Source organism: Phallusia mammillata, chromosome 1 (assembly GCF_965637545.1).
Source record: "Phallusia mammillata chromosome 1, kaPhaMamm4.hap1.1, whole genome shotgun sequence".
NCBI classification, from domain to species: Eukaryota; Metazoa; Chordata; class Ascidiacea; order Phlebobranchia; family Ascidiidae; genus Phallusia; species Phallusia mammillata.
Window position 1 is genome coordinate 28,588,723 of NC_137252.1, and position 27,402 is coordinate 28,616,124.

The 27,402-nt window shown below is 37.3% G+C and overlaps 6 protein-coding genes and 1 long non-coding RNA gene across 10 annotated transcripts in view; 4 read left to right on the forward strand and 3 right to left on the reverse strand.

The window, feature by feature from the left end:
• Positions 1-669: 669 nt before the first annotated feature.
• LOC145230341 (uncharacterized) lies at positions 670-1,067 on the reverse strand. 2 transcript variants are annotated; one of them, XR_013860635.1, is made up of 3 exons: positions 997-1,067; positions 840-918; positions 670-775 (listed from the first exon to the last, which is right to left on the reverse strand). It is a non-coding gene; the product is annotated as an uncharacterized LOC145230341 (long non-coding RNA). The 2 variants fall into 2 exon arrangements; XR_013860634.1 differs by lacking the exon at positions 670-775 and having other exon boundaries at positions 789-918.
• A 3,333-nt stretch (positions 1,068-4,400) lies between these two features.
• LOC145228639 (isochorismatase domain-containing protein 2-like) lies at positions 4,401-5,571 on the forward strand. The gene is made up of 6 exons (XM_080093819.1): positions 4,401-4,571; positions 4,629-4,724; positions 4,845-5,005; positions 5,065-5,139; positions 5,199-5,312; positions 5,409-5,571. The coding sequence occupies exons 1-6, from the start codon at positions 4,457-4,459 to the stop codon at positions 5,478-5,480; spliced, it is 633 nt and encodes a 210-aa protein (XP_079949945.1). The 5' UTR covers positions 4,401-4,456; the 3' UTR covers positions 5,481-5,571.
• A 382-nt stretch (positions 5,572-5,953) lies between these two features.
• On the reverse strand, positions 5,954-13,906 carry LOC145223113 (eukaryotic translation initiation factor 3 subunit B-like). The gene is made up of 18 exons (XM_080089455.1): positions 13,631-13,906; positions 13,240-13,432; positions 13,021-13,140; positions 12,335-12,392; positions 11,991-12,119; positions 11,470-11,627; positions 10,752-10,901; positions 10,336-10,402; positions 10,069-10,115; positions 9,787-9,997; positions 9,338-9,415; positions 9,154-9,268; positions 8,736-8,814; positions 8,329-8,464; positions 7,743-7,868; positions 7,364-7,550; positions 6,741-6,862; positions 5,954-6,321 (listed from the first exon to the last, which is right to left on the reverse strand). Exons 1-17 carry the CDS (start codon positions 13,773-13,775, stop codon positions 6,759-6,761), a joined length of 2,103 nt encoding a protein of 700 aa, XP_079945581.1. The 5' UTR covers positions 13,776-13,906; the 3' UTR covers positions 5,954-6,321; positions 6,741-6,758.
• Positions 13,907-14,781: 875 nt separating this feature from the next.
• On the forward strand, positions 14,782-17,846 carry LOC145223105 (pre-mRNA-processing factor 39-like). Its single transcript, XM_080089443.1, has one exon. It carries the CDS (start codon positions 14,869-14,871, stop codon positions 17,605-17,607), a length of 2,739 nt encoding a protein of 912 aa, XP_079945569.1. The 5' UTR covers positions 14,782-14,868; the 3' UTR covers positions 17,608-17,846.
• On the reverse strand, positions 16,481-20,102 carry LOC145223140 (uncharacterized). The gene is made up of 6 exons (XM_080089492.1): positions 19,878-20,102; positions 19,665-19,845; positions 19,365-19,534; positions 19,132-19,286; positions 18,982-19,069; positions 16,481-18,920 (listed from the first exon to the last, which is right to left on the reverse strand). Exons 1-6 carry the CDS (start codon positions 20,067-20,069, stop codon positions 18,534-18,536), a joined length of 1,173 nt encoding a protein of 390 aa, XP_079945618.1. The 5' UTR covers positions 20,070-20,102; the 3' UTR covers positions 16,481-18,533.
• Positions 20,103-20,476: 374 nt separating this feature from the next.
• On the forward strand, positions 20,477-22,781 carry LOC145223123 (cytoplasmic tRNA 2-thiolation protein 2-A-like). The gene has a single exon (XM_080089467.1). It carries the CDS (start codon positions 20,598-20,600, stop codon positions 21,837-21,839), a length of 1,242 nt encoding a protein of 413 aa, XP_079945593.1. The 5' UTR covers positions 20,477-20,597; the 3' UTR covers positions 21,840-22,781.
• A 29-nt stretch (positions 22,782-22,810) lies between these two features.
• LOC145223069 (puratrophin-1-like) overlaps positions 22,811-27,402 on the forward strand; it is a 30,388-nt gene continuing 25,796 nt past the window's right edge. For all 3 annotated transcript variants that reach the window (XM_080089386.1, XM_080089393.1, XM_080089377.1), the window contains exons 1-9: positions 22,811-23,593; positions 23,876-23,989; positions 24,145-24,256; positions 24,325-24,418; positions 24,782-24,874; positions 24,945-25,061; positions 25,265-25,497; positions 26,121-26,259; positions 26,346-26,468. In XM_080089386.1, coding sequence (XP_079945512.1) covers positions 22,891-23,593; positions 23,876-23,989; positions 24,145-24,256; positions 24,325-24,418; positions 24,782-24,874; positions 24,945-25,061; positions 25,265-25,497; positions 26,121-26,259; positions 26,346-26,468 — 1,728 coding nt within the window. In that variant the 5' untranslated portion in view covers positions 22,811-22,890. The remainder of the gene's footprint in view (positions 23,594-23,875; positions 23,990-24,144; positions 24,257-24,324; positions 24,419-24,781; positions 24,875-24,944; positions 25,062-25,264; positions 25,498-26,120; positions 26,260-26,345; positions 26,469-27,402) is intronic.

A 27,402-nucleotide genomic window follows, 5' to 3' on the forward strand; every position in this document is an offset into this window, starting at 1 on the left:
ACAGACGAAATATTGACGTCGTCAGGCAAGAACAGGCATATTCCAGATGCGAATTTTCGACCAAATGTCGACGTAAGAAGGTCATCCAAACGTAGGCCGACAGGGGACGAGCATATTTGGACGTCTATAGAACGTCCAGCTAAACACGTCTAATTAAGGTCCGTTTTAGACGTCTTTTGAATTTGCACTTTCGACCACTGGTGAGAAAAAAGGAACATTTTTGGACGTCTATAGAACGTCCAGCTAAACACGTATAATTAAGGTCCGTTTTAGACGTCTTTTGAATTTGCACTTTCGACCACTGGTGAAAAAAAAAACATTTATGGACGTCAATAGAACGTCCAGCTAAACACGTATAAAAAAGATCCGTTTTAGACGACTTTTGAATTTGCACTTTCGACCAAAAACTGTAGCACATTTCGACCACTGGTCGGGACCACAATTTGACGTCTGCTGGGTAGCAACAACATAATACTTGGCGTTCAGCGCCTGTGCTATTCTAGTAGGCCCGGGCATACTGTTTTGTTTGCATTCCCCCCGAATATTGCACTAACCATGGGTGCACAGTGTACAACCTGTAGACTCTGAACTTCCGACCTGCAAGGCTGGTCCTCACAAGGGGGTTTGTCACGTTTAAACACGCCCCGCCCTTTCCCACACAAATCACACTTCCCGAATCTCGTGTAATAATCCACAGCGACAACAGCGGCAACAACCACAACGTCGTACACAATCAGGAACGGACAGAAACAGGAATGAGAACGGAAACGGTTTTCTAAACAAGAAAACGAAACACATTGACATATGTCAACGCACAAAAATGCCAATGACTAACTTACCAACTATTTTGCGACACAGGTCAACAGGTACAGTACACGTATCAACAGTTGCAAGACGATGAAACAATCGCTGCAAGCACTAGAAAATACGGCATGCCATAAGTCACGCATAAAAGCCATGAATTAATTTAGGTCACAAGTCAAATAAAACACTCACCGACAATCACGGTAAACAGCCTTCACTTGAACATTAATTAGTCAGTCGTCACAATATTTAATTTAGCCTTATTAGTCTCTAAAAACGCAACACAAACGAATTTACTTAATGCAGTAATAAAGCCACCCTACTCGACCACGTTGTACAGTAAAATGAACCAATCATTGCAACATTCAGACAAAGGCCTTCCAATTTTACTGTTACGCACATGGCGATTGTAACGTCATAGCGGGAGAATAATGAGACAAGTTAATCATGCGTAACTGAACTTGGAGATGTAACACAACCTTTTTGCTACGACGGCCTCATCACAAGTTCTTGATTTACCAACGGCCGCCAAGTGTCTCCATATTGTTATTTTATATATTAGTGATGAAAATAACTAAGTTTTATATTATTATATCCTAGCTACTGGCTGAAAACCCCGATTGTTTCTTTACTTCATCTGTTGGTCCAGCTGAACGATTTGTTTTACGTCATCATCTGTACTGTTACGTTGTTTGTGGCCTGTTTATTTTATTGTTTGCACATAATAGACAAAAGTTTGACGCGGATTGCTACTGGGCTGGTAATATATAGGTAGGGTTGCCATCGACACGAAGCCGAAACTTTAAAATGCAACCGAAAAATTAAGTTTCCATACGAAACGAAACAAACGTTTTCGAATGAATCTTTGCATTTAAACGAGCCATGACATATCACATGTCATATTTGTTGCCAGAAACAATCTGTTCCAGCAACTTCTTGTTCGTAGAAAATACTTTTGATTCGTAATTGTTGAAAGCATAGGGATTTGATTCGTGATTGTTGAAAATAAGACAAAATAGGGATGTAAGTCAAAAAGAAGGACATTTCTTGAAAATAAGGACAATATTTTTTCTAAGACAATGCCCTTTAAAATAAGGACAAATCTTAGAAATAATGACGGTATGGCAACCCTGTATATAGGCTTGTTCCATTGTTTTAAAGCCAAATAATGTCTAGCAAAATAGTTTTAACAAATTTACGACCGCCATATACATTGCAATGGACATTTTCACGGCCGTCACAGGTTGTGCACCCCTGCACTAAACCGTGATAACAGTCACAGGTTGTGCACCCCTGCACTAAACCGTGATATTGCTGTAAAATAAATATGACAGCTGACTGGAGGGCCCAACGTATTGATAGCAGCGGCCCAAAAACTTATCGCGAAATGATTTAAGATTTATCTGTTTGGGGGTTTGGTCATCTGGCACTTGTTCAATGACTCGTCGAAATCATTTAAAAGGCGATTACATCCTTTCATAATTGGTTATACTGGCTGATTAGTATAAAAGTCTATATTCTAGAATCTAGTCTAAAGGATTTTATTGCAATCGACATACTATTTGGGTTTATGTTTTTTGGCCTACATATTCACGTTTCTTACAAGATTCCACAACTGTTTGCAGGAAAAAAGAGTCATCTGGTTTTTAGCTTTGTAAGGTTATTAAATCAGACAAAGGCCTAAGGAAGCATCGTAATAGAACAGGATGGGTACCACTTGAAAATATAATTGCAATTTGCAAAATAACTTTCAGTTGCAACGTAACTCTGTTCAGTTGCAACGTAACAGCGGCAAAAGTGGCCTAAATGATATTATTTGTATTTGTTGTGGCAATATTGCTGGGCGGAACTTTCCCTAAATTAGGTTACCACATATGTTTAGAACTCAAACGGTTTTGAGATTTTCCGAATTTGTTGATTTAGTACAGGGGTGGCCAACTTGTTAGTCGTTGAGATTGACGAAAATTTTCCGAATTGTACACGATCGACTGATCTGTAGTAATTTAGGCTGCCACTAACACAAAACAGTAACGCAAATTTCTGCATGAGATTTAATTTTACCACATTTTTCATATTTTTTTTTGTCTTTTTTGTAGTCCACATATTTGTAGTCATAAGTTTTATTGTCTAGCATATCACCTAGTTCTTACAACAACAAAACGTCGCACATGTACATATTTTTCATCAGTGCGGACTTTTAAATCTCCCAAATCAATTGCAATCGCTTCCTTAACGCAAACACTCAAGTTTTGTAGTTGTTACAAACATTGTAGTTGTTACAATATAATTTGGTGCCAAAATCACAATTGTTACACAACAAAGAAACCGACATTTACATAATTATTGTCTTATTGCACATCTGTGCGTTGTGTCAAGATGTCAGAAGTGCTGTTTTAGATTATTACATTTGTTTTTCAATTAACAAGCTTTTGAGAAGTAGCGGAGAATTTAGTTAGATCGACCGGTCAAAAGCAGTCGATCGCGATCGACGTGTTGGCCACACCTGATTTAGTGTATAAAGCAGTGATTCTTGACTTTTATTGTTAGAAGTAGCCCATTCGAAATCTCTAATCAAAATCTAGAATCAGTAATATGACGACACAAACTAAAAAAATCAATTTAAACTAATTATCTTTTGGGAATTAATACCCATGTACAGGTGGAGAACCACGGCCGTAAAGTTTCTCTGGGCCGCAGAAAATGCCGCTAAAGTGTTTTTAGTGTCAAAATACGGGTCCGAGTCAGGCCCAGAATTGTGCTTTATTACGCTACATCAGCGAAGCTTGGTGCGATGGAAAAGTAATAAAGGATTTTATATCATAATTGTCGATTGACGCAGTGATTTGTGAAAGTAACGAAGTAAACATTTACAAACATTTTTGTTAAATATGCAACCTGGTGGACGAAAACGCCTGTACAGCATTTTCTATTATCAGAAGAGATTATAATGAAGCGAGTCTATCAGCGGTCAAAAGGTATGTCAAGGCAGTCGATATCGGTACCATCAAAAAAGAATATGGCCACATCAGATTTGGATAGACTACATTACGAACTTAGGCTCAATCGCTCCTAGGGGACAGCTCGATGTACCAACGGTTTGAAAAGGAATCCACCCAAGACGCCCGACCAATCCATCAAATTTCGGACATTAGTGCCGCTTCATCGTTTTGCAACGGACGCTACTCTTTTCGGATAGCCTTTGTTATAAAATAATTATTTTTCATGGTATCACGCTGTTCTTGCGCCTTTCGCTTGTTGCTTGCATTCGTCATTCATTGCTCTGAAGAAGTCCTACCGTTCTGGTGGACGAAACGTCAGCGAAAATACAAGTTATGGATAGAAACAACTAGTATTTTTGTTTAACATTAACACCAGTTGAACGACATTTTTGTTAAATTTATTCTTAAGCAAAAATCTAAATTTTTGTTGCTTGTTAGGGGAATTACCCAAACAGATCAGAAAAACTGATGATTTGGCGATTTTCAGACAGTGCAAACTTTTGCATTTGTGGGTTTTGAGAATAAAGACGTAATTGGGTTTCTTTTGTAACTTAAAGTTGTGATATTTCTAGCAAAAATAAATACTGAAAATACGGATTTTTTATTTGCTTTTGACGTCTTGCGCAGAATACATTTATACTTTTTACCTTTTTATGTGGTATTTTTTTTTAAATATCATCATGGCTATTCGTAATCTGGGTAGGTTGTCTGAGAAGACATCTACACTTCTTCTCTGTGATATGCAAGAGAAGTTTAGACCAAGCATCGGTAGGAAAATGTTTGTTGCCTAACGTAAAACACAATTTACAGTGTTTTTGTTTTTAGTATATTTTCCTCAAATCATTGAAGTTGCACGAAGAATGAAAGAGTTTGCAAAGATCCTTTCCATTCCCACTATAGTCACTGAACAATATCCAAAAGGTGCTTATACAAACTCCACAATCTATTTTTTGCAGTTTTTTTCTTCCATCTATTTGTTGTTTTCGTGTGTCTTGGTGGAGGTTGATAAGCATTTGCCTTCACGTCTATGTTATTGAGCAGGGCTTGGGCCAACAGTTTCAGAACTGGGTGATCTTAGCCATGCAAAAAAATATGAGAAGACCTGCTTTTCAATGATCTTACCTGAAGTTGAACAAGAACTCAAGAATATTGACAGAAAATCTGTTATTTTATGTGGAATAGAAACTCAGGCTTGCATTTTGGTAAGCTAAAAAATAATTTATTGCAAAAGAATCTTAACTTAATGCATCTTATGAAACAGAAAACTACTACGGATTTGTTGGAACGAGATTTTGATGTCCATGTTGTTGCAGATGGTGTATCATCCCGAAGCCAGGTTCCGAGATAATTTGTGACTTTTATGAACAGACATTTTAAATAAATCTTTGTTTTTAGGTTGACCGTCTTTTCGCACTGGCAACAATGAGACAAATGGGGGCCTTTATTACTACTTCAGAGACTGTTCTTCTCCAAATGATGGGCGACTCTAAACATCCGAAATTTAAGGAGGTTAGTTGGCCAACCTTATGCATATGAAATAGAACCCTGTGCAAAAGCAAATGTTTTCTTTGGTATTGAAATGATTTTGCAATCTTTGTTTGGCAGGCAGTAAAACTTATTGGAACAACCGCACCTGACAGTGGTTTGCTCCAAGGATTTTCAGCTACCCAGGAGTAACACCGTTTTTTTTCAGAGCTCTTTCCTAATTTATTAACAATTGCAATTTTTGAAGTTCCAATAAAAATCATGGTGGTTTTGTTTGTAAAAATGGTTAATTGCAGCAGGTATTACAATGGCAGTTTAGTTGTAAGATCAAGTACCCGACCCACAGGTAAAGTAGTTTGTGCAAAGGTTAGTGTATTAAAATGTGCAAAGTGCTGTTCTACTATGACACTATTGAGTCAACTGCTCCAACGTAAGAAACCATAAAAACAGGAATCATAAACCAGATCTAGCTTAAAGCTTAGCAAATTTTGTACCTAGTAATCCAGAAATTAAATTGACCAAAATATGAAGCATTGTAAAAAATAATGATGTAAGTTTTGGCTTAGTACACTATTGCATGTAATCAGAAAGCTGAAACACTGTTCTCTCTACCACAAATTTTCATCATATGTCTGAAACTATCACACTTTGTTTTCTTTGGAATATTTATTGTATGAAGCTCTTAACCAAAAGTTCACTCAATTTAACAACAGGTCTTAATAACAACACATTTCTCTCAGTGCATTTCAGGAATCAATCTTCTCCATAATTCACCTCGTAACGAAATCAAATATTCAAATGGGAAACATACTTTTCAACTTTCAGGAACACACATAATGAACGAGAGCACTTTTAAGCATATCTGTTGTCTGTGATAAAGGCAAAACAAGAAACAGGCCTCAAAACCTGTTCCATGTCAAGATTTCAAAGTAGTTCATTCTTTGGAACAGGTCGGATATATACAGTACACCACAAGCTATGCACCAGTCCCAGACAGGCAGGTATGGGCAGGTGCAGCCTGCCAGAAAGTAATCTGCAAAAACAAAACATAGTGCATTTAGGCACCCGAAATTTGTAAGCCAGTGGCTTGTCATGGTCTACCAGCCCTAAAAACGTGTTTTGGCTTTAAGTATAATTTTAACACTGAATTTAGAGTCGTGATACAAAGTATTTTACAGCTAACCATTGGAGTAAAATGTTTTCAGACCACCAGTTGTGAACAACCATTTTAAGCCAAAAACATTGTGGTAATGTCTGCAAGGAAAACAGTTTAATTGAAAACTAACTTAATTCAGAGTTCTACAATTTATTATGACTAAAAACTATAACAAACCACTGGTAGATAATAGCAAAAGAAAACAAGGGGGGCTCCTAAAACCTTCTATAGAGCACTATTTTCCTATTGGTTTGATATAAATTAGCAGCACTACTAGCTATTCATCAGCAACTCACCGTGGTTCCTTCTAGGAATTACTCCTGATTGTCTTCTAAGATGATTTCTTCTTCGTCAATAAGTAGTTCAACAGTTACTTCATCCCAGTCCTCATGACTGCCAACCTCGTCAGTGTTTACACCTTGATAACATTCCTTCGTCAATTTTTGGGTAAAAACTAGTTTAATACATTATCAGTGATACGAGGGGCTACATACAAGGATTGTATGAGCATTTGCTGAAATATGTGAACAAAAAAGCATGTCAATTTTTACGTCTATTTCGGCCATTATATACGTCATTAAACTCATGAACAGATCCGTGGAAAGTATTCCCATCGAATTGTTTTTAAAGTACTATATAGTATATTTTTCTGTAACATGGCATTAAGCTTTTTTCAAATGTGTGTGTTGCAAATATGTTTTGAAGTACCATACAGGGCTTAGTAACACCACAAAAACTAGGTGATCTGAGCTATACGAAAGTATGAGAAGACTTGCGTTTTGCGCTGAGTCAAATCAGTAACCCACTGTTACAACTGCTTTTTCCAATGGTTACTTCACATTATGTATGCTTTGCTAATTCATTACATGGCATATTTGTTGCTGATTCATACAGTTTTTTTCGCATAACATAGCTTTACCATTTCGAAGCTCCCTTCTGTACGGAGCAGTGTCCTGATAAATTGCAGCACAACGTTGTTGATATGCATGATATTCTGCCATCAACTCTCTGCGTTTGTCAATTATTTCTTTTGACACACGACTCTGGGCCAATCTGTCCTTGGCCTCGAATACTTTGCTATATTCTTTGTGGTTCTTTTTTATTTTCTAAAAACAACCAATAGGATTGAAGAACAATTTACTTTATTTAACCTTAACAAAGAAAATACATTTTTAACCATTTGCAAATTCCGGTATACTTGTCAATTCAACACATGCTTTTTAAATTAATGTCATAGTTTTATTTTTAATACATGATTTTTTTTTATTACAACAATAATTTTTAAAACAACCAATCACCTTAATCTTCTCATGGGAGAGTAGGGTGGGTGGGCGCGGCCTCCAAAGTAGTTGGCACAGTTGGTCCATTGGGAACTTCTTGAGCAATCTTCCTTGGAATGACCAGACCCAGTAAGCATTGTCAATCTACAATTTTTTATAAATATTGCTTTAAAACAAATCAAACACTCCAATTGGTTTACTACAGATGATATTGTGTTTATGCTTACTTAATCCTAGTCTGTATCTGTTATTAGTTATTGTTATGTTCCAAATTAACCCTAACATGCAAAGGGTTTCCAATTTAAAATGCCATCTTGTACAATAGACACAGTTCATGTTGAAACTAAGCAGTGCCCTAACAACTTTAAATCAACTTGACATTATTTAATGGAAAATTATATTTCCAACAGGCTTAACTACTCTTTTGCATAGTTGTTGGCAAGTTTAGTGAAGTCAGAGTTTCAAAAATTATAGATTTAAAAAAGGGAAAAATACTGGAATCTATATCATTACATACATGCATGATGTCATTGTATTCTTATTACTAAGCCTTAACAGGAGTTAATACTCAACAGGGCACAAAACTTGTTATTTCTTACATCACCTTGTGAGCCCACCAGCTGACAATAGAAAGCAGGTATCGACCGGTTGGGTCCCATTCAACATCAGACACCATCAAATGTTCACCAGTGTTCATCACTGTCATGTCAGCAGTGTCGATAAATTCAAGTTGGCTTGAACTGTTAGAATAAAACTCAATATTACAATGGACTTTGTCAGGTGTTTTAAAATTATTAAAATATTACTGCTAAAGGTCTTACAAATATGAAATACTGAAATGCAAACAAGTTCTGTTGCAATTAATACAAAGGTTCATATATCTTCTGCATGATAAAAGCTCTACACTGGTTCGATTTTTGACCAAGAAACTGAGTACATGTCTACTTTTAAACAAGTTTATTTATTATGCGATAAACTTTCTTTAGTTATTTCTTGTTTAATTATAAAAACCTGTTCAAGCCAATGAGGAGAACAAATTGACCAGCTGGTGACCAAAATATATGAGTAGCTTGCTTCCTGTCAAGGGTTTCTGCAAGAAAACGCCAATATTGATTTAAAGTTTTATGCACTGACAGATTGGCTTGTATTATTTCAATGCTCTTTAAATGGTTTTCTGCTTGTGCACCCTTTAAACCTAAGTTTTGATTTCATGCACCTTTGTGATTTATATAACACTTAACTTGCCTTTTTGTCATTTTACGGATTAGGCATGAAACCATAAATTAATTTTTAGAGAATGAAAATATATTGAAATGATTAAACATCATACAATGCAACTCTCAACAAATTGCAGCAGCTCTTGTGCCAACAAAAGGTGTAAATGAGCTGACAACATAAAAGAAAGATCTTAGGGACCTAAAAAACTCACCAAGGTGTTCAATCTTTCCCCCTTTGATTTCATAGAATGTTGCACTCACTCTTGGAGTGTCCCCATGCAGGCAACAGAACTTGTTGCCGGTTGGTTCCCAAGCAAATGCAATTACCTGTTGTGTAAAAGCAAATTAAGCAATGTTTAAACAAGGCACACAAAAAACAAGAAAGAATCTTTTTACCTGCTCCTTTAGCTCTACTATGTCAACAGGAACTTGTTTTTCTTGAATGTGGAAGATTTCGAAATTGGAAATTGTAGCCTGAAAAAAGAAAACAAGGTGTTGATGACTGCTAATCCGTAACTGACGTGCAAATTAATGGAAACAGTATGAAACTGAAGTTGAACCATATGGCAAAAATGAACAGCACAACCCACAAAAAATCTAGCTGGTCATAATTTTAACTCAACCCCTTATATCTGCTTCCTAATAGCAAAACCAGGTTCAACATGGTTGGTCATTATTGCAGAGTACAAGCTATCACAAAGTATAAAGACAAAGTAAAGTATGGTTGAGAGTTTAGTTGTCAATGCATGGATGCTTTCTTTTACAGGCTCAACTAAATTTTGGGGTCATCTGGTCATCAGCATATCAATAAAGCAAAAAATTTACAAAAAGATGAACCCAAATACCTTCTTTGCTTTGTTGTATCGATCCACTTTGACACAAAGAAACTTGCCCTGTTTGTGCCAGTTTAGCCGGATGTCGGACACATTGAACAAGTTCTTCACTCGGACTTCTTTCTTAGACGGAATTGCAAGAATCGTAACTCGAGCTGGGATTTCATTTTGCTCAGGTACCCAGAAAGCTAACATGTTCCCTGAGGGCGACCACACAAACTCACTAAAATTTAAAAAAAGTTTAATACTGATTTGATATCTTTATTGAATGTTACTAAAAGTTTGGATACACACCTCACTCCATCAACTGGTATGCTCTTTTTGTCCAAAAGTCCCATGCTCTGAAAACAAAACGGATAAACATTAGGGACCAATAATACAAAGCTTTCAATAAAGGTAGAAAAAATATGAGTTTTCAAATTATTTGCAAGTAAATTTTTATTATGCAGTTAAAAAAAAAAACTTAACCTATTTTGTTGTGTCAGGAATAAGTGCAAATGCTTAATCATTTTTTTAAGTTCTAGATTTATGGTTATTAAGTTTTTAGCTTAATCCACTTACAGGAGTTTCATAGACACTCAGCACACCTTTGGATTTTCTTACAAAGTAAGTACCATCGTGACTCCATCTGTCAAAGAACAAATTTCACACAGGTTAGTTAAACAAACTTGTTTGAACAGTGATTGGCAGCTTTTTCTTCAAAAAGTCTAAATACAATTATCCACACACACAGTAACTGTCTTTACTACAAATAGTTTTTTTTTGTCAAATAGTCTATAACAATGAGTATTTCTTTATTTTTAGTTCATTTTTTAACTTTCTATTTTTAGTTCATAAAATTTTGTCCCCAAAATTATTAGCTAATGAAATCATGGGGAAGATCGTTCAAACTTTTTCATTACTTTGCAGTTTGAAAAACATTATGTCTAAAGATGTAAAACACAACATGAAGGTATGTAAAAGATTTCATTACATACTTAAATATTGGCCACTGCCTGTCATCGGCTCCAGACATGTCGGCTTGGAAACCCCTCTTTTTTGTGCCAGTAAAAACTTCCCATATTATAATGGATTGGGCATCTTCACTTGCCCCTTGTTCTTGCATTGGGCTGAAAGTTACCAAGTATCTGTAAAAACAACAAAGGTTATTTTTTGGTCTCTGTTTTGTTTCATTAGGCTCACAGTCCTAAAAACCGAGTTTTTTTTACAAAATAATTTTAGGACTTTTATTACGTACAGTGAATTATATCTTTATTTTACAGGCAATTTCAGCTACGCAGACTTATAAAGAGATTTAGAAAAGTGTACAAAACAAAGGGTATCCTAGAACTAATACTGATAGTTCGATATCAGGCAAATACATATCCATGCTGTATGGGTTTGTTTTAAACATCTGAAACTGTACAGAAAAGGGGCGCAATACAACTTATTGTAAATGTATATACACATGTAATATTTGTTTTATGTGAACAATGCACATATTAGCTAACATGAAAATGCATATTGGCAGTTTATTTTGCATTTATAACTTCACAAGCTTAAGCATAATATGGCATCACACTAACAGGTGTGCCATACTGCCATGTAATATTTTGTTTCTCACTAAATATGAATCGATAACATGCCTGGCCCAAATCTGTCTGTAGTGCAAAAAAGCTTATCAATCCCTGATCCATAACACTACTCCTTTCTCACCTTTCACATGGTGAAAAGTCAATAAGCTGGACACCAGGGTGGGCAAATCTTTGAATCTGCTTGAAGTGTTCCCCTCCCCATAAGGCAACTCCTTTAGCATGAAATGTGGCCAAGTATGATCCTTTTGGTGACCACCTTGTGTATGTCTCAGTCCACCTCTAAAAAGTTTAAGATACAAATATAAATGTGATGTACCCTTGCTTGACTTGGAATTGTCACTTTGCTTGATTTTGAAATCTTTGGCCATTTGCTTATTAGCAACAATATGTCATTGCATTTGCATGGCAACAATATTTTAAATTCATTGTTAGCAAGTAATATGATTGCTAAATATAATTTCCCTCTAAAATGTTTCAATTGGTTTGTTTGTGACTTAGATACATGATAATAGTATTTTTTTAATTGAAATTACTTGTAAAAATAGTTTCAACAAAATACATTATAGCTAACATTTTTAACTACATGTTGTCTGTTTTTACAATTAACATAAAGTCTGCAGACCAGAAAACAATTTGTCATACCTTCCTCTCTTCAATAGCAACTGGTTCCGCAGCAGTATTGAGGTATATAGCAGTCTTCTCGCCACCTTCATAAATTACACTAAACTGATCATTGCTGTCCTCCTCTTCCAAATAGTAATGCAAGTTGCCCTACAAACAATGCAACATCATTCAGCAGAGTTCTACGCAGTTGTTAGACTCGTTAAAATTACAAAAATGAAAAACTTAAAAATTTGAACCCTATTCTGCAAATTACCATTACACAACCCCAGCTTGGTAATAACAGGTTTTGATTCTTTAGAAGACTATATGCATAGTGAAATCAGAAATTTATATTCAGTTTACATTTGAAGATTTTAACTTACAACATCTTTAAATGGTTGCTTTTCTGGTTGAACCCAATCCTCAGAAATATGCTCATACCTAAAAATATTTATTAAAAAATAAACACAAAGCAAGTAAAATGCAAGATATTGTTTATTTAGTGGCCAAGCAACAGCTAATTTGTAACTGCATAAATTTGATTCATGGATATACATAAAAAAGCTAGTATTGTAATCAGTTCACAGGTGTTCACAAAACATATGTAATAGTGATGGGATGATACCAGGTTTTGAAGCGAGTACCGATACCGAGTACGAGTACCACATGTATATACCTTCGATACCGAGTACGATTACCGAGTACTTAGGTGTAGTGTTGTACTCAGTTGTATATCACTGGCTAATTTATCTGCCATGGTCGGGGTACAGGCGTGCACACACACATGCCGAAAAATGTAATCTCCATGTGATAGCGAAAAAGATATACGTAAACTGGCGGAACTTTTTTCCAATTTTGTGCTGTCCGAAGCAAATATTGGCATAAAGTTGCCCGTATTCTTATGGTGTAAATCGGCCTTTGGTACTCGCACGTTGGTATCGAAAACTGAGGCAAAATATTTCGATACCAAGTACGAGTATCGATACCACTGAAATCGTTCGATACCATCGATACCGAGTACCGGGTACCCGTCCCATCACTAATATGTAAACTAAAGCATAATACGTACTTGTCAAAATCACTGAAATTATTCACTCGAAAGGTGTGAGACTTGTCCAACTTATAACCATCCATATTTTTAATAGCATCTCGAGCATCAGGAGCATTCTCATATTCAATAAAAACATACCTGGATGTCAATACAAATAATATAAAAGTTAGTCAGCCTGTTATGTTTGCTGAAAGCCTTTATTTGGAAAATATATTAACAAAAATGATCAGGACTGACCCTTTCGTTTTCCCATCGGTTTCAGGGTAAAAGTCTGAATGGATAGCACCAAATTTGCTGAAGATTTTGGAAATAACTGATTTGAGTTTGGGCATACGATCCTGTCCAACTACGGGGATATTGTCAACAACAATAACTGCATCAATTCCATCAGCCTCTTTGGGTTTTCTCTCCAAGAAATCACCCAACAGTTCTGTAAAACACAATTTAGTTGTACAGTAAAAAAAACTAATTTTGCCAGGATTTTAGTGTGGTTTTATGATTTTTTACAGCATACAGACAGTTGATTCAAAGTGCTATTTATAAAACACGAAAAACATGAGTGAAGTTGTGAAATAAACAGTTTAAGTTTCGAGTATTTGATTGCAAGTAAATTGGTGTAAAATCTTACCTGATTCTGATACGTCATCTACGTAATCTTCAGGATCGCTGAAATCGGGTTCGTCATCAAATCCATTTGTTAAATCGCCTCGCTTTTTTCTTGGCTTTATTTCCTCCCACTGCTCTTCACCTTCCATGTTGTTCACCATTTCCATACGCTTATCGTTAAATCTGATTGCTTTCTTTTGCTTTTAAACGGCAATTTTCCAAAATTTCTACACTTAAATTTTTTTGCAACCGACATTGGTAAAATGTATGCGAGAGAGAAAACGTGTGGTGCGATTTTGTCCTAGGCAGCACAGTTTTGCTATGCAAAAAAATTTCTTTATTTTCGGTAATGTCTAATATATTTTGTTTTTGTAATTTTTTGGTATAGAATCATTACAGGGTATTTACGCAGAATATCTGTAGTTTCATTTTTCATATTTATTTGAAAAACTAAAAAAATATGGCAACCTCTATTCTGCAAATGTAAAGCCATTTATCAAAAACGTCAGGAACAAAAATTAACAAACTTTTGATTTAAATCATTTCTACTCTGCCTCTTTTTCAAGAAATTTTTGATATTTTGTTTTTACATATTCAATCCGTACCCATAGCAAAAAAATACCACATTACGGTCATCCATTTCTTTTGTGGCATGCCTATTGCCTACCTTCTAAAATGGCGAAAGTGTGCTCTGGTTCCTCCTTGGATTTTATGGTGCGTTTGTTAAATGCAAACTCGGCGTTGTGTATGTATTTTGCAATCGTTACATAATTATGTTTTTTTCCTATCAAATTAGTGTTATTGTTGAGGATTGTTGTGTAGTGTTTCTGCACCAACCAACGCAAAAACAATGTACAAATCACAAAAACATGTTCGTTTTTGTATCCATAGGGCAGTGGTTCTCAAACTGTGCGTCGCGACGCCCTGGTGCGTCGCTCCATTTTTCCAAGGGCGTCGCAGAATAGTTCCGTTTCGTGGCTTTTTGTTGTTGTATCAATAAACACAACTTTAACAATACGTTTCCTCATTAACTTTTAATTGCTGGTGCGTCGCAAGTACAGAAAAACTTGTCCAGGGGCGTCGCAACAAAAAAAGTTTGAGAACCACTGCCATAGGGTTTTTAGTATTTATTTTAACTTTTTTTACACTTATCAAAATATCATAATTGTGTGCAGATTAAACATTTGGTTTTAGTTACTTATTCCATTGTCAGGGTTAGGTGTTTTACAATCTGAGCTAATTATTGTAAGATAGGACAAAATGACTCGCAGGAAAAGAAAAACTACCAAAGCAACAAAGAAATCTAAAGCCCAAGTAAGGGATGAGGCTGATGATGAAGTAGAAGTGCAAGGAGACTGTGAGACACCAGATGATTCCATTGGGGGGTCCCAGGATGACACTTTGCCTGAAGATGAGGAAGAGGAAACTTCTGTGGACACAAGTCAAGAAGTTGCCACAGCTGATGATCAAACAGACAATGTTGTTACGGCAGTTGAGGAAAGTTCCGAGGATAAACAAGCTGAACCAGTTGTAACAGAACCGGAAGTGTCACAAGATGAGCAGAAAGAGGACTCAATACCCATGGAGGAGCAGACTCCCACTGAAGAACCTACTGCAGAACAGGATAGTCCTGAAGAAATACAACCGATGGAGCAACATACTTTTGAGGACGCACAGAAATGCATTAGTGAGGCTAAGGAGGAAACAACAAAAGAATCAGATTCTGTGGATGACATGCAAACAGATTCAAAACCAGCTGAACAAATGGAAGAAAAGGTTCCAGAAGAAACAAATGATGTAGAAATGGACACCAACGAGACTGTGGAGTCGAAAAACAGTCAGGAACCTGAGGGACCAACGGCTGTTGAGGATGGTGCCGTGTCTAATGTTGATTTAACTGATAACAATGATGAAAAGCCAGAAAAAGACAGTGACACGACTGAGGCAAAGATAGACAAAGTTCTGTATGAACCAAAGTTTGTGGATTATGATGATGAAAATGTGTTGATTGAAATCGACCATGAGTTTGACAATGAGAGTGAAGTAGTGGAGGGTGATGAGTCAGCGGATTTTCTCAAGTACTGGCGAACAGTCAGTGACAGTCCACATGACTTTACTTCATGGACTTACTTGCTGCAATTGGTGGAACAAGATGGGAAAATGCATCTGGGACGTAGAGCGTACAATGGTTTCTTCAAACGATATCCGCTGTGTTATGGATACTGGAAAAAGTTTTCTGAATTTGAGAGGAAACAAGGAAACCTACCGAGGGCTCAAAAGATCCTGGAGCGAGGTGTGAGAGCTATTCCTTTAAGCATTGATCTTTGGGTGCATGTTATAGATTTCTACACAAACCATTACAAGGGTTTGGATGCTGGTAAAGACAAAGTTAGGAGTGTGTATGATAGGGCTATTAAGTCAGCTGGCGAGGAGTTTAGGTCTGAAAAACTGTGGAACAAATACATTCAATGGGAATTGGTGAACAATGACTGGAAAGCTGTGGTCAAGATCTATGACAGAGCCATCAAAACACAAACTCAGCATTATTCCATTTTCTTCAATGACTTTAAGGAGTTTATTAACACCCATGCCCCTGAAGACTGGCTTGAGGCTGATGAATACAAACAACGACTCGCCCAGGTCAGGGAAGCTGCTGCAGCTGAGGAAAAACAAGCAGATTCTAAATCTGATGAAGATGATACTCCTCCTGGGGATGATGACAACAAGCCTGCAACTGATGAGGAAATGAAAAATATCCGCCTGGCAGTTATTAAAGAGAAAAAGGAAGCATATGATGAAACTGAACAAGCTGTTACCAAAATTTGGGCTTTTGAAGAGGGAATCAAGCGCCCCTATTTCCATGTCAAACAACTAGAAAGAGCTCAGCTTAAAAACTGGAGAGAGTATTTGGATTCTGAGATAAACAGAGAAGAGGACAACCACCAGCGTGTCCGGCTTCTATTTGAAAGATGCCTTATTGCATGTGCCTTATATGAAGACTTCTGGCTCAAATATGCCAAGTACATGAACAAGTTTGATCCTGATCAAGCTCGAGCTGTGTATAAACGTGCCTGTGAAACTCATTTGCCAAAAAAGCCTAACATTCATATGCAATGGGCTGCACATGAGGAGTTGAATGGAAACACTACAGAGGCTGCCAGGATCCTTGAACAGTTGGACAACACTTTGCCTGGTATGGCCATGATAAAAATGAGAAGAGTAGCAGTGGCTCGCAGAACTGGAGATATCAAAAAGGCTGAAGACCTAATGAGGGCTTATGTTGCTTCTGCAGCCAAAGACAAGGAGGAGGTGTTTTACACAAGAAAGCTTGCTTGGTTTTTGTTCAAAATTGCCGGTAAAAAAGCAGAAGCTCGTAAACTGATGAAAGATCTCATTCCCAAATACAAAGGCGACGTAAGGTTGTACAATGACCTGGTAGAAATGGAATTCCAAAGTGCAGGTGGACCTGACGTTCCCACAGAAGAAGTTGAGCAACTTGCGATGGAGGCATTTGATATTGCACTGCGAAGTGAGAAGTTGACTGATGACCAAAAGCATTCCTTTTCCCAGAGGAAGGTTGAATTTTTGGAGGATTATGGGTCAGATGTGAAACGCTTGCAAAAGGCATATGATGAACATCAGAAATTCCTGAGAAATCAAAAGAAGAGGGCTCAAAGTGAAGGATTGGATACCAACCCTGCTAAAAAAGCTAAAACTGAGTCCTCTATTTCTGTGGTTGGTTCAGCATCAGCTCCTGTTGCAAACGGAACTCAGTACAGTTCAGCCAGCACGGTGTCAGCTGCTGCAAGCTACATGAACTCTGCTGCTCAACAAGCTGGTGCCCAACAAGCAGGTTACACTGATCCAAACATGTACTACCAGCAAAACTACTGGAATTACCAACAAAAGCCTGCAGATGGCACTACTGCAGCGGGTCAGTATAACTACAACCAACAGTGGAGTCAATACTACGCAAGTCAGCAGCAACAACAACAGTAAGTATAAAGGACTGGATTCACTCAGAATTTGATGAGACAATTGACACTTTGTTCGCTTTTCTGGCTTTTACAATTTTTTACGATGTATGTTTTCGTTGCGCAGTTGATCACCTATAAGAGAGTTGTAAAATAAAATTTGAGGTGCAAATCCCAACATTCCTGGATGCCAACGTCCGCGTCGGAACCTTTCCTGTACATACATCAAAACGTGCAGATGTACAAATAAAATACACTGCTTCACCAACTTGTATTTTGTGACTGCAATTTATTTCTCGTTTTCAGACACTTTGGGCTAGGTTAGCGTATTAACAGTAACACTGGGTGAAAGGCATTACGCACGAGTTTAACAAAAGTTTACTAACTAAAGAAAGTTAAGAGGAAACTAAGGTAAAGAGTACTGTATTTTAACCGTTTTTGGGGGGGTTTCGGACAAAATTTGTTTGAGCATGACCGGACTTCACATCACGCTGCGTGGAATTAAAACAAAATATGGCGGTCGTGGACTTAGATGTTGCGAAAAGTTTATTGGAAAAGGGGTTTAGTAAAAGCCAAAAAAACATTGTAGGCTACAGTACAAGGTGGTATATCATTATGGACAAGAGTAATTCAGTTGGAAAAACGACCTACGGTTTTACTGCAGTTTGAATTTGAATCACAATTCACTGAAAAGCGCTACGTACGGTAACCAAAAACAAAACTGACATTAGTAAGAGAAACAATTATTCGAATGGTTAAGTTAAGTCCCATTCAAAGATTTAGAAGTTTCAATGCAAACTAATAGGCTATTTACAAAGTGATGTAACAAACATGAAAGCAGTGGGATGGACTAACAACGTCGGCGACTAATCTCTCTGGCATGCAGCAGTTTCAGTTTTCATCAGTTTAACGTATCACCACATGCTGCTGTTTATGTTGTGTGAACAAAAACTAAAATCTCACAGCATAATGCCGACAAAAGCTTAAATTGTAAACGTTTGTCCGTGGGGATCTCTGATTAAACGAAAGTGCGAGTTTTCTAGGAGGACTGACCAGTGGATTACGGTGTCTTCTTATCCCCGTACCTTTGTCTAGCGAGCTCATGGCCAGCGACCACATTTGGCAGTAACGGGCGTCCATATCTATCTTAAAGTTGTTGACATACTCGCCGTGCCTGTCAAACAATAGTATCGACTTCGTGACGTCATCGCTTACGAAAACGTTGTCATCTTCGTCGACACAGAGTCCTTGTGGCAGCAGAGAGCCCCTGGCACATCTTGAATTCACCCCAGCGGCGTCGAAACGTCGAATAAATTTGCCACTGCTCGATTCAAATACCTGCGACAGGAATGTGAGCTAAAATGATGACGTCACTTTTATGACGTATTTGAGCACTAACTTTAATGTTTTGATCTTTTCTGTCCGAAATGAGTATGTTTGAATTCGAATCTGACGCAATAAACCATGGCATTCGCAAATCTTCTTTTCTGCAGTAAAGTTATCAAAAAACTATTAAGTTGGCGTTTTTTTGTGCTTGCGTTTCTATTACCTGATTAAAAGTCTCTGTCTGCCTTTCAACGGGTTGACTTCAAGAATTTCGGGCTTCGAACCAAACTGTGACGTCATAACCCCGCTTCTTGGATCCCACATAGTGACGCATTTGCCTCTGACGTCAGTAACACAGGTTGTAGCGAGCAGACCGTTCTGTTAGTTGTTTGGAATTTTCAAGCGACACGCATACTGCACAACTATATTAACTACATGCATCTGAATTACACAAACCTGCAAACTTGTTACGTGGCAACAGTTCGTGACGTTACAATGGGTCATTTGTGACACCATACGACCATCGATGTTCCAGATTGAGACCCCATCGCCAGTGCATATTGCTAACGTGTCGTCGGAATTTTTAATGCTTGTTACTCCATACAGGAAAACGTCCTTACCATTGTCTGCAAACAAACCCAGAAATTTTTCCTGCAGTAAATAGGCCTTTACGTTGTTCAAAGCAAAACGTCTTAGCCTTGCTCTAACTGACTGGTTGTGCGTTTGTTTGGTTGTCATGAGACAACAATTGCTTACCAGGAGAAGGAAAAGTGTTTTTAGTTTTTCCGTTGTCGTCAAACAAGGTAACGCGTCCCAGTGGATGAGTGACAGACGCAAACTCTGACGTCACCAGAGTTTCGGACCTCGGCAAAAAAGTGACATCTGGAATGCTCTCGAACGTGAAGCCCTTTGGTCCAAAACACATAAATGAAACAATCTGCTGAAATGCTAGTAGTATAAATACCTTACTTTGCATTTGTTGTCGATTTCCTGCCTTAATGTACCGGGCCGTTGTACTACAGGTATTAACTGCTTTCGTTTTTCATCTGGCCTGTCATATCCGATTGCATAACGCAATGTTGGGCGAACATGGCGGTATTTTAGTTCAGCTTGCGCATAAGCGGACACAAGACTGTCCCATGCGCTATTTTCTATTGCCATTTTTAACTATTCAAAAAGAACTTTTGTTACAGCACCCGCTAAAAGGAAATCAGCTAAACATTACCTTAGGCTATGTGCCGTTTGCTTAACTTGCTGGACCTATGACCTTACGATATGAGGGTACTTGCTTAGTTCTCGATAACCGTCCGACACAATAAGAAATCGCGTTGTTGTAATATGATCTAATCTCACCACGCCAACCGCCATTATGTCTTTTATGTTCGCCATACAGTGCATACACATTCTATCTTGTACCACAATGTTGTAAATCGTTGATATCATTAGCATTATTATGATATTTCTTTGACTGTTGCATAAAATACAACTTTGTTTGTAAAGTACTTGTATGTTTTATTCAAGCTCTGGTTTACCTACAGCGAAACCGGCAATAAATATCGATGTCGGCAGTGGTCGCACCAGAGCAGCGCGTTGCCATGTTGTCAAACGCAAGCTGGTAAGCGCGGTCAATCGGGTTAAACAAACAGTTCGATAGAAAAAGCACAGACGGTCGGCTAGATTAGCACTACGATGTGTCAAGTACAAGACGGAGAGCCAGTCCTTACCAAGACGCCAGTAAAACTCAGCAATGTTTGTGCAAAATGCGAAGAAAAAGCTATTATTGTCATTGGAACTAACGGGACTTTCTGTCGTGAATGCTTTCTTAAGTACTTCTCGCATAAGTTTCGAGCCTCAATGGGAAAGAACCCTGTGGTAAGGCACGGAGATCAAGTGTTGCTTGCCTATTCTGGTGGAATAAACTCGTCAGCGCTCTTGCATCTGATTCAGGAAGGATCTTCACCGAACGCAGTAAGGAAATTAAAGTTCCAAACAGGTGTGATATTTATTGATGAGAGATCAGTTGTAAGTGATAACAACTCTGACCATTATGTGGAGGAAATAAAGCAAATCTTATCCTCATGTGGATTTCCTCACTACATTGTTAAACTTGAGGATGTGTATGACTTTGGAGACATTGATGAAAGCTTTCAAGACTGCTCTGGAGATGGAAACAGTAATGAAGAGAAATTGTCCAAGCTTCTGGAGTCTGCCAAGACACTCTCGAGTAAAATGGAATTAATTTCTAGACTACGTACATGTTTGCTTTCATTGAAAGCTCGTGCACTCAGGTATGACCATGTTTTTCTGGGTGAAACTTGTTCAAGGATTGCTGTGAATATTTTGTCAAATGTTGCTCTGGGAAGAGGTGTGCATATTCCACAGGATTCTGGATTTTCAAATAGCAATCAGATTGGAGAAAAGGGAGTAAATATACTTCGACCACTGAGGGACATAAGCTCGAAAGAGGTTGTTGTGTACAATATGGTTAGCAAAGTACAAACTGTGTTCATTCCAAACTTGTCTACTGCCCAAAAACCTATGTGTAGCATTCAACGATTGACTGAAGATTTTATGAAGAATTTGGTCGCTGGTTATCCTGCAACTGAAACTACTGTGTATAGAACATCAAACAAGCTCAAGGCAAATCAAAGTAAATCAGTTGATGCTGCAGGGAAAAACAAAAAGTGTCTTATTTGCTGTGGAATTATTGACTGTGCTATTCAAGTTGACCAGGTTTCAGCAGTGGCAGACACTGCATTGTCTGCAGCTGTAAGTAATGGAAACCATGAACGAAATGGTGACTTTTCAAATCTGTTCGAAAATTTTGGAGATGTGGATTTTATAGCTAGTGCTAAACAACTTTGTTATGCATGCAATGTCATGTCAAAGGAATTGCAAACTTCTGTGAATAATGTATGGCCAAAATACTAATTACCAAAGGTGTGACATGCTAGTTATTAAACTAATAATTTTTACCAGTCACAACTTCTTAACTTTTATGATGAATAACTGTTGGCATCTATTGGATACATTGTAACATTTGTAGCATGCAATTTTGCATTTAGAATAAAACCAAACAATTAAGGGGATTAGATCATGAACCGCTTTTATCTGTGCAGACGCACTTGATTGTAATTGACAGGTTTTACATAGAGCAGCCTGTGGTTATATCAGCTGCACTTGACTAAGGAATGTAATCTCCCTTGCAAACACCACTTTTGTGCCTGCATTGTTTGACCTTGCAGACACACAAATTTTAAAACTTATCAGATTTTTGCAATTGTGATTCACTTGGTTAAAAATTTGGTAAAATCTATCAAAGATTATGATGTAAAATTGTAAACAAGGTGTTCAACCAACATATTGCATTCGAATATTATGTGTTAATACCTTAAAAATTGTCAACGTTTTTAAATGTAAACAAACATTCCTTTTTAAAAACGTGATTAGGAATAAGGCAGTCATAAGTGTTTTGTTTTAATTTTTTTACAATCATTTGTTTGCTACTGCCATTGTCTGAACATAGCCATCTCATTTATTATGATATGTTGTGGTCAATCATTATGTTGAAATAGACGTGTCATCCCAGTTTTGGCCACTTCAATCAGAACAACCATTGAGGGTACTTGTTTCGTATCGCTAATGTGCCATGTGTGTGTTTGTATGGGTGTGTTGGTGCCAGCGTCATGCACAGCCCATCAACCGTGTCTCATAAAGTTAACACAGGATATAATGTAGGAGAAAGTAGAGCCACATCAAACATGTCTACCACCTTTGTCACAGAGCTAATGTGTTCGGAATGACACTGTTCAAATAAAAACCAAGCGTTTGTTATGTATTTTGTGAACCTTTTACCATCATTCTCTTTTACAGGTGCAATGACTACGTGCTGGTTGATGTTTTACCTCAATGTAACTGAGCTTGTTTGACAAGTGGTGTTTTAATATTTCGTGATTTGTTGCTGTAAAGACTTATGTGAAGAATGAATACTGAAAGTGATGATGTTTCACAGTTACTGGAAGACATGCTATGCCAAGTATCTCTCTACGAGTTGGACAGTATTTTTGGGAAGCCAATTGAAACCGATTCTACCACAGAAGAATGTTTTGTAGGAGACTCAATGGACGAACAGCAAACATTATCTGATCCCAATAAAAGCAGTATTGTTTCAGATCCGTGGGATGATTGTGTTTCAACAATACAGTGTCTGTTAAATTCACTTGAAAAAAACAATAACAACACAAGCACTGGGGATTTGTTACTTAACGAGACGCTTTCACCTACTTTTGAATCGGAATTGTGTGAATTTTCCATCAATGATTCAGGTGTGAGTGTTAAACCTTACGATGCTCACACGGACTCAAATATCAGTATTAACTCAACAACAATACCCAGTGAAAGTTTAGAAGACAGTATGAACCCAAACACAGAACAGTGTGGGTCTAGCAATAACCCACTTAGAGACATGAACCTTGACACAGAAACAATACTGTCTGAGAGTAGGACAAGTACACCTCGAAGTCAAGACGAAGCTAAATTTTATGAAAGTTTATTTGAAGACACTGTTCCCATTGGCTGGTTAAGCACCCTATCACATCGCAAGTGTCGAAAATATTCACTGTCAAGATCAAGAAAACAAGATTTTGCCTATTGCGGTCCTGAACAAGTTTTAAATGGGAGTTGTGGTAAGTAAACAAACCCAGTGTTCTATTCCACACACAAACATTTTCATAAAAATTCGTAAAATTTTAAATAAAAAAAATATGATGAAAAAAAAACAAACTTAAAATCTTTACCATATGATGATGTTTGGGCACTTAAAGATAATAGACCCTGTCTTTACTCAAAACTTGGCAAACTGTTTTGTTTATTTTTACAAGAAATAGCCCTTGGCCAAATCATCACAATTCTGGTAATATCAGGTTAATTCTTGGGACATGGTTTTGATAAGCTGTATTTTTGACCAGATATTAATGCCAACATTGTGGAAACACCCCCTACATCAATGAGGCTGGAAACTCCTTCCCAAGCTTGTGAAGTTCCAATTGAAATTCTATACTCTGGAGTGGCTATGTCCCCAGGTGAGGTTTTCATAGCAACTTGCTATTATTTAAAAACTTGTTTTCTAAATTGATAAATTTTGGATTTTTGCAACAACTTTTTGAAAGTAATGTTATTTAATTTATTGGCTATTTTTTTATACTTGCATTAAAATACTTAAAACTGATTTATTTAGGAACGATGGATAAAAATGGACAAAATCTTATCATTGTGAACTGTGATGAAATTGTTTGGGAAAAATGTGATTCTGGTTGCATTGGGTTGGCCCAGTTTCTTTTGTATTTATGGTAAGTTATTTTTTTGAAAATGTTATCAAACCTTTATTGTGTTTAATTTTGAGTGTTTGCTTCACCAGTCAACAAATGTCTGAAATTTCCCTTCTAATTGATGAAAGAAATGCAAGCACTTTCTCAAGGCAAAACATTCTTGATGCACTTAGTATTTTTCAGGTAACGTATTTACTCGATTGTAAGCCGCCCTGATTTATAGGCTGCCCTCGATTGTAAGCCGCATGTTGAGATGTTAAAAAAATAATGTAAGCCGCCCTCAATTGTAAGCCATACGCTGGAGTTTTAGATACGATTTTTACATGTTTTCAACCCTAAATAATTTAGAATGTTGGAGTGTAGAAATAATTTCGGTATAAAATTAAAATATAAGCCGTCCTCGATTATAAGCTGCACAAACGGCAGCTAAAAAACAATATAAGCTGTGGCTTACAATCGTGTAAATACGGTACATATTTTTAGTTAAAATACTTGTAGCTGTAGTAGGAAAATTTATAACAAAACCAAGTACATTTTTTATTTTAGTCCAACTGTCAGTTACATGTTTGCCAAGTGTTTGTTGTATTGGGAGAAACTTCCAAATCGATACAGACTATCCAGGACATTTTTCAAGTGGAGGTAAGTGTGTTACATTTTTGCGAATTAAGAGCACTTTTTGAAATGCAAATTTCTATACTTTGTGTTGCAGTGCCATTCAGTGGAATCTTGTGAAGATTTGTTCACTTATGTTGAGCTATGCAACTTGCCAAGTTTACTGGGAGGTACACTAAAGTATTCCCACGCTGACTGGATTCAAGATAAACTGGTAAAAATTTAAGTTCCAGTACAGACAACCAGTGGTTGGATTCAGATTTTTTTGTCAGCCGGTTCTATCACCAGTAATGCTAACCAGTTCGCTGATCTCATAAAATTTTATAAGATGGTTCTATAGAACCAGTGCAAACTGGCTGAATCCCACCACTGCCGAGAACACTTGAAAATCACTTTTCATGGAGCTTTATTTTCCAGACCATTGATTCTTTTGTTCATTTCTCGGAAAACATTCGACATAACTTTGCCCGACAGACGTTGTCCATGACTTCACAATCCATGCCAGGCACTGTGAACAGCACTCGTGAAATGCTGACTCAGCATCATAAAGAAATGAGTCTTCTCCTGGATGACAAGCAAATTGCTAACTTGCATAACAGGGCGGAAAGGTTGCTGGGTCAATTTAACTGTGGAAAAGAGAGTGATCAAAAGTAAGAATTTTTTTGTCTGAATCTGTTTCTTGTTAAGTGTAAATTGGAAAATAAAATAACCTGGTCTAGTCAGTATCACACTACATCATAATAATGGGTCTAACTATTTCAGCGGGTCTCAAACTGGGGTTCGCAGTCCTGTAGGGGTCCGTGAAGCAATTTTGCGGGGACCGCGAAAAGGTTTAAGTACTTCTATAATCGTATTTGGCGTCAGTCTATGCCACTGAATAAGTGTAAATCAAAGTATAATTGAAGATCGACTGTCTCCATTGCTGAACAATAGCCTTTACTGCGTACAACTAACAAAAAAGAAATTGTTCGCGCACAATCGTAATGTTTTTTTTGTCTTGTCTGTGATGTCACAAACTGTTCATGGATCATTGATATGAGTAATATTGCATAACTAGCTATCTGTAAGACAACTTTCGTTATGCTAAAATACACATTCCAGCTAAAGGACCGCGAGCCCTCGATATAATGGCAAAGGGACCGTTTTGAAAAAATAAAATGCAAAATGTAGTAAATAGTTCAGTGGTTCATGCAAAATATATCACAAACATGATTATCAACTGTCAGGTGTTGTTGTGTATTGCTATTACACATCAATTGTTATGTTTTTGCAGTGGTGGTCATGACATTGTGCAATCAACGTATGAATCAGCCAACGAAGCCATATCTCACTTTGTTCGAGTTGCCGACGAACGATTACTCACACTTGAGCGCCACCTACTGGTGAAGCAATTCGAGCAGTCTTGTGACTGTGTAAGTGCAAAATATCTCTCCCACAAAAGACTGAACTCTGCGTGTAATGTAAAGTAAATTTTGTTAACATATTTGATTTTTTCCAGATATTTCGCTGGACAGGGCGACATGCTCAAACTTTAAAGGAAAGGTTTTCCGAAATGGAAGACTCATTGGAATCCCTTACAGTCCAAGGACGGGACTTTGAGGAGTTTTATCTTAAAGTTATGGTAAGTAATCGTGGTTTAAATCATGTCATAAGGTTGTTACATTTTATATTATCTGTTTGAAATGGCCGTTTGTGACAAATAATACAACTTAATACTGAACAAACCTTTTGTCCACCAGGTTGCATATTTTGTATGGTTTTCGTTAAACATTACAAACTTAATTTAATCAAAGTTTTCTTCAAGTTCGTGAATAGTGTTTCTAAGCACAAAATTAGGTTCTTTAACTGAAAAAACGTGTAATTTGAAAACCATACTGGCTGTTGTAGTGTATTCTGAAATACTAACGTTCGACTTTAAACGAACGGTGCTTATTGAAGCCTTTAGAAAGCATGTAAATGCCACACTCCGGCAGTCAAGGGCGTCGCATAGTAACGACAAATTGCCGGGCTGCCAGACGGCTTGGTAAATATTTACAAGCGCAAGGGCGTAGTTCGACTTGTGACCTGTCTTTATTTGTTCATTGTGCGTCGTTGTTGTGTAATAATTACAAGAAAATGTTTGCAATTTCACACTTGGCGCATAAATCAGTTTGACTTTTCGGGCTAAAGGGCATATTGAATCTTAAGAAAAAATATTTTGTTGTTTACGAACAACCTTGCTAATTTTTTTTTTTTTTTTTTTTAGCTCTTCCGGCAGTTTTTTTATTGTAATATGCCAACGTTTCGATGTCCCATACGAAACACCTTCATCAGGGTAATGACATACATTGCAAACACAAGTTATTATAAAGCGAAAAGGGCGGCGAAACACACACAAAAAAGGCGGTAGAAAAAACGCAGTGCGCACCAATGGTCGTGTGATAACACCTGGCTCAATGGTGCAAAAGCGACCGATAAGTTATCGGCATTAGAACGTCCGTTTTAACGTTCATCGTGTTGGTGTGAGAATGTATGTTCCACGACTCCAGGAAACCTCGCTTGTGAAAATCGGTTTC

What these genes read in the sequence shown, in the direction of transcription:
- LOC145228639 (XM_080093819.1), top strand. Translation starts at nt 4,457, where the DNA reads ATGTGGTATTTTTTTTTAAATATCATCATGGCTATTCGTAATCTGGGT. An exon ending in GAAGTTTAGACCAAGCATCG is followed by an intron (nt 4,572 to 4,628) that starts GTAGGAAAATGT and finishes TTTTGTTTTTAG; the next exon opens with TATATTTTCCTCAAATCATT. An exon ending in CACTGAACAATATCCAAAAG is followed by an intron (nt 4,725 to 4,844) that starts GTGCTTATACAA and finishes GTTATTGAGCAG; the next exon opens with GGCTTGGGCCAACAGTTTCA.
- LOC145223113 (XM_080089455.1), bottom strand. Translation starts at nt 13,775, where the DNA reads ATGGAAATGGTGAACAACATGGAAGGTGAAGAGCAGTGGGAGGAAATA. An exon ending in GGGAAAGATTGAACACCTTG is followed by an intron (nt 8,815 to 9,153) that starts GTGAGTTTTTTA and finishes GTTTTCTTGCAG; the next exon opens with AAACCCTTGACAGGAAGCAA. An exon ending in CTCCTCATTGGCTTGAACAG is followed by an intron (nt 8,465 to 8,735) that starts GTTTTTATAATT and finishes TTATTCTAACAG; the next exon opens with TTCAAGCCAACTTGAATTTA.
- LOC145223105 (XM_080089443.1), top strand. Translation starts at nt 14,869, where the DNA reads ATGACTCGCAGGAAAAGAAAAACTACCAAAGCAACAAAGAAATCTAAA.
- LOC145223140 (XM_080089492.1), bottom strand. Translation starts at nt 20,069, where the DNA reads ATGGCAATAGAAAATAGCGCATGGGACAGTCTTGTGTCCGCTTATGCG. An exon ending in GCCACGTAACAAGTTTGCAG is followed by an intron (nt 19,287 to 19,364) that starts GTTTGTGTAATT and finishes AACAACTAACAG; the next exon opens with AACGGTCTGCTCGCTACAAC. An exon ending in GAAAAGATCAAAACATTAAA is followed by an intron (nt 18,921 to 18,981) that starts GTTAGTGCTCAA and finishes TTCCTGTCGCAG; the next exon opens with GTATTTGAATCGAGCAGTGG.
- LOC145223123 (XM_080089467.1), top strand. Translation starts at nt 20,598, where the DNA reads ATGTGTCAAGTACAAGACGGAGAGCCAGTCCTTACCAAGACGCCAGTA.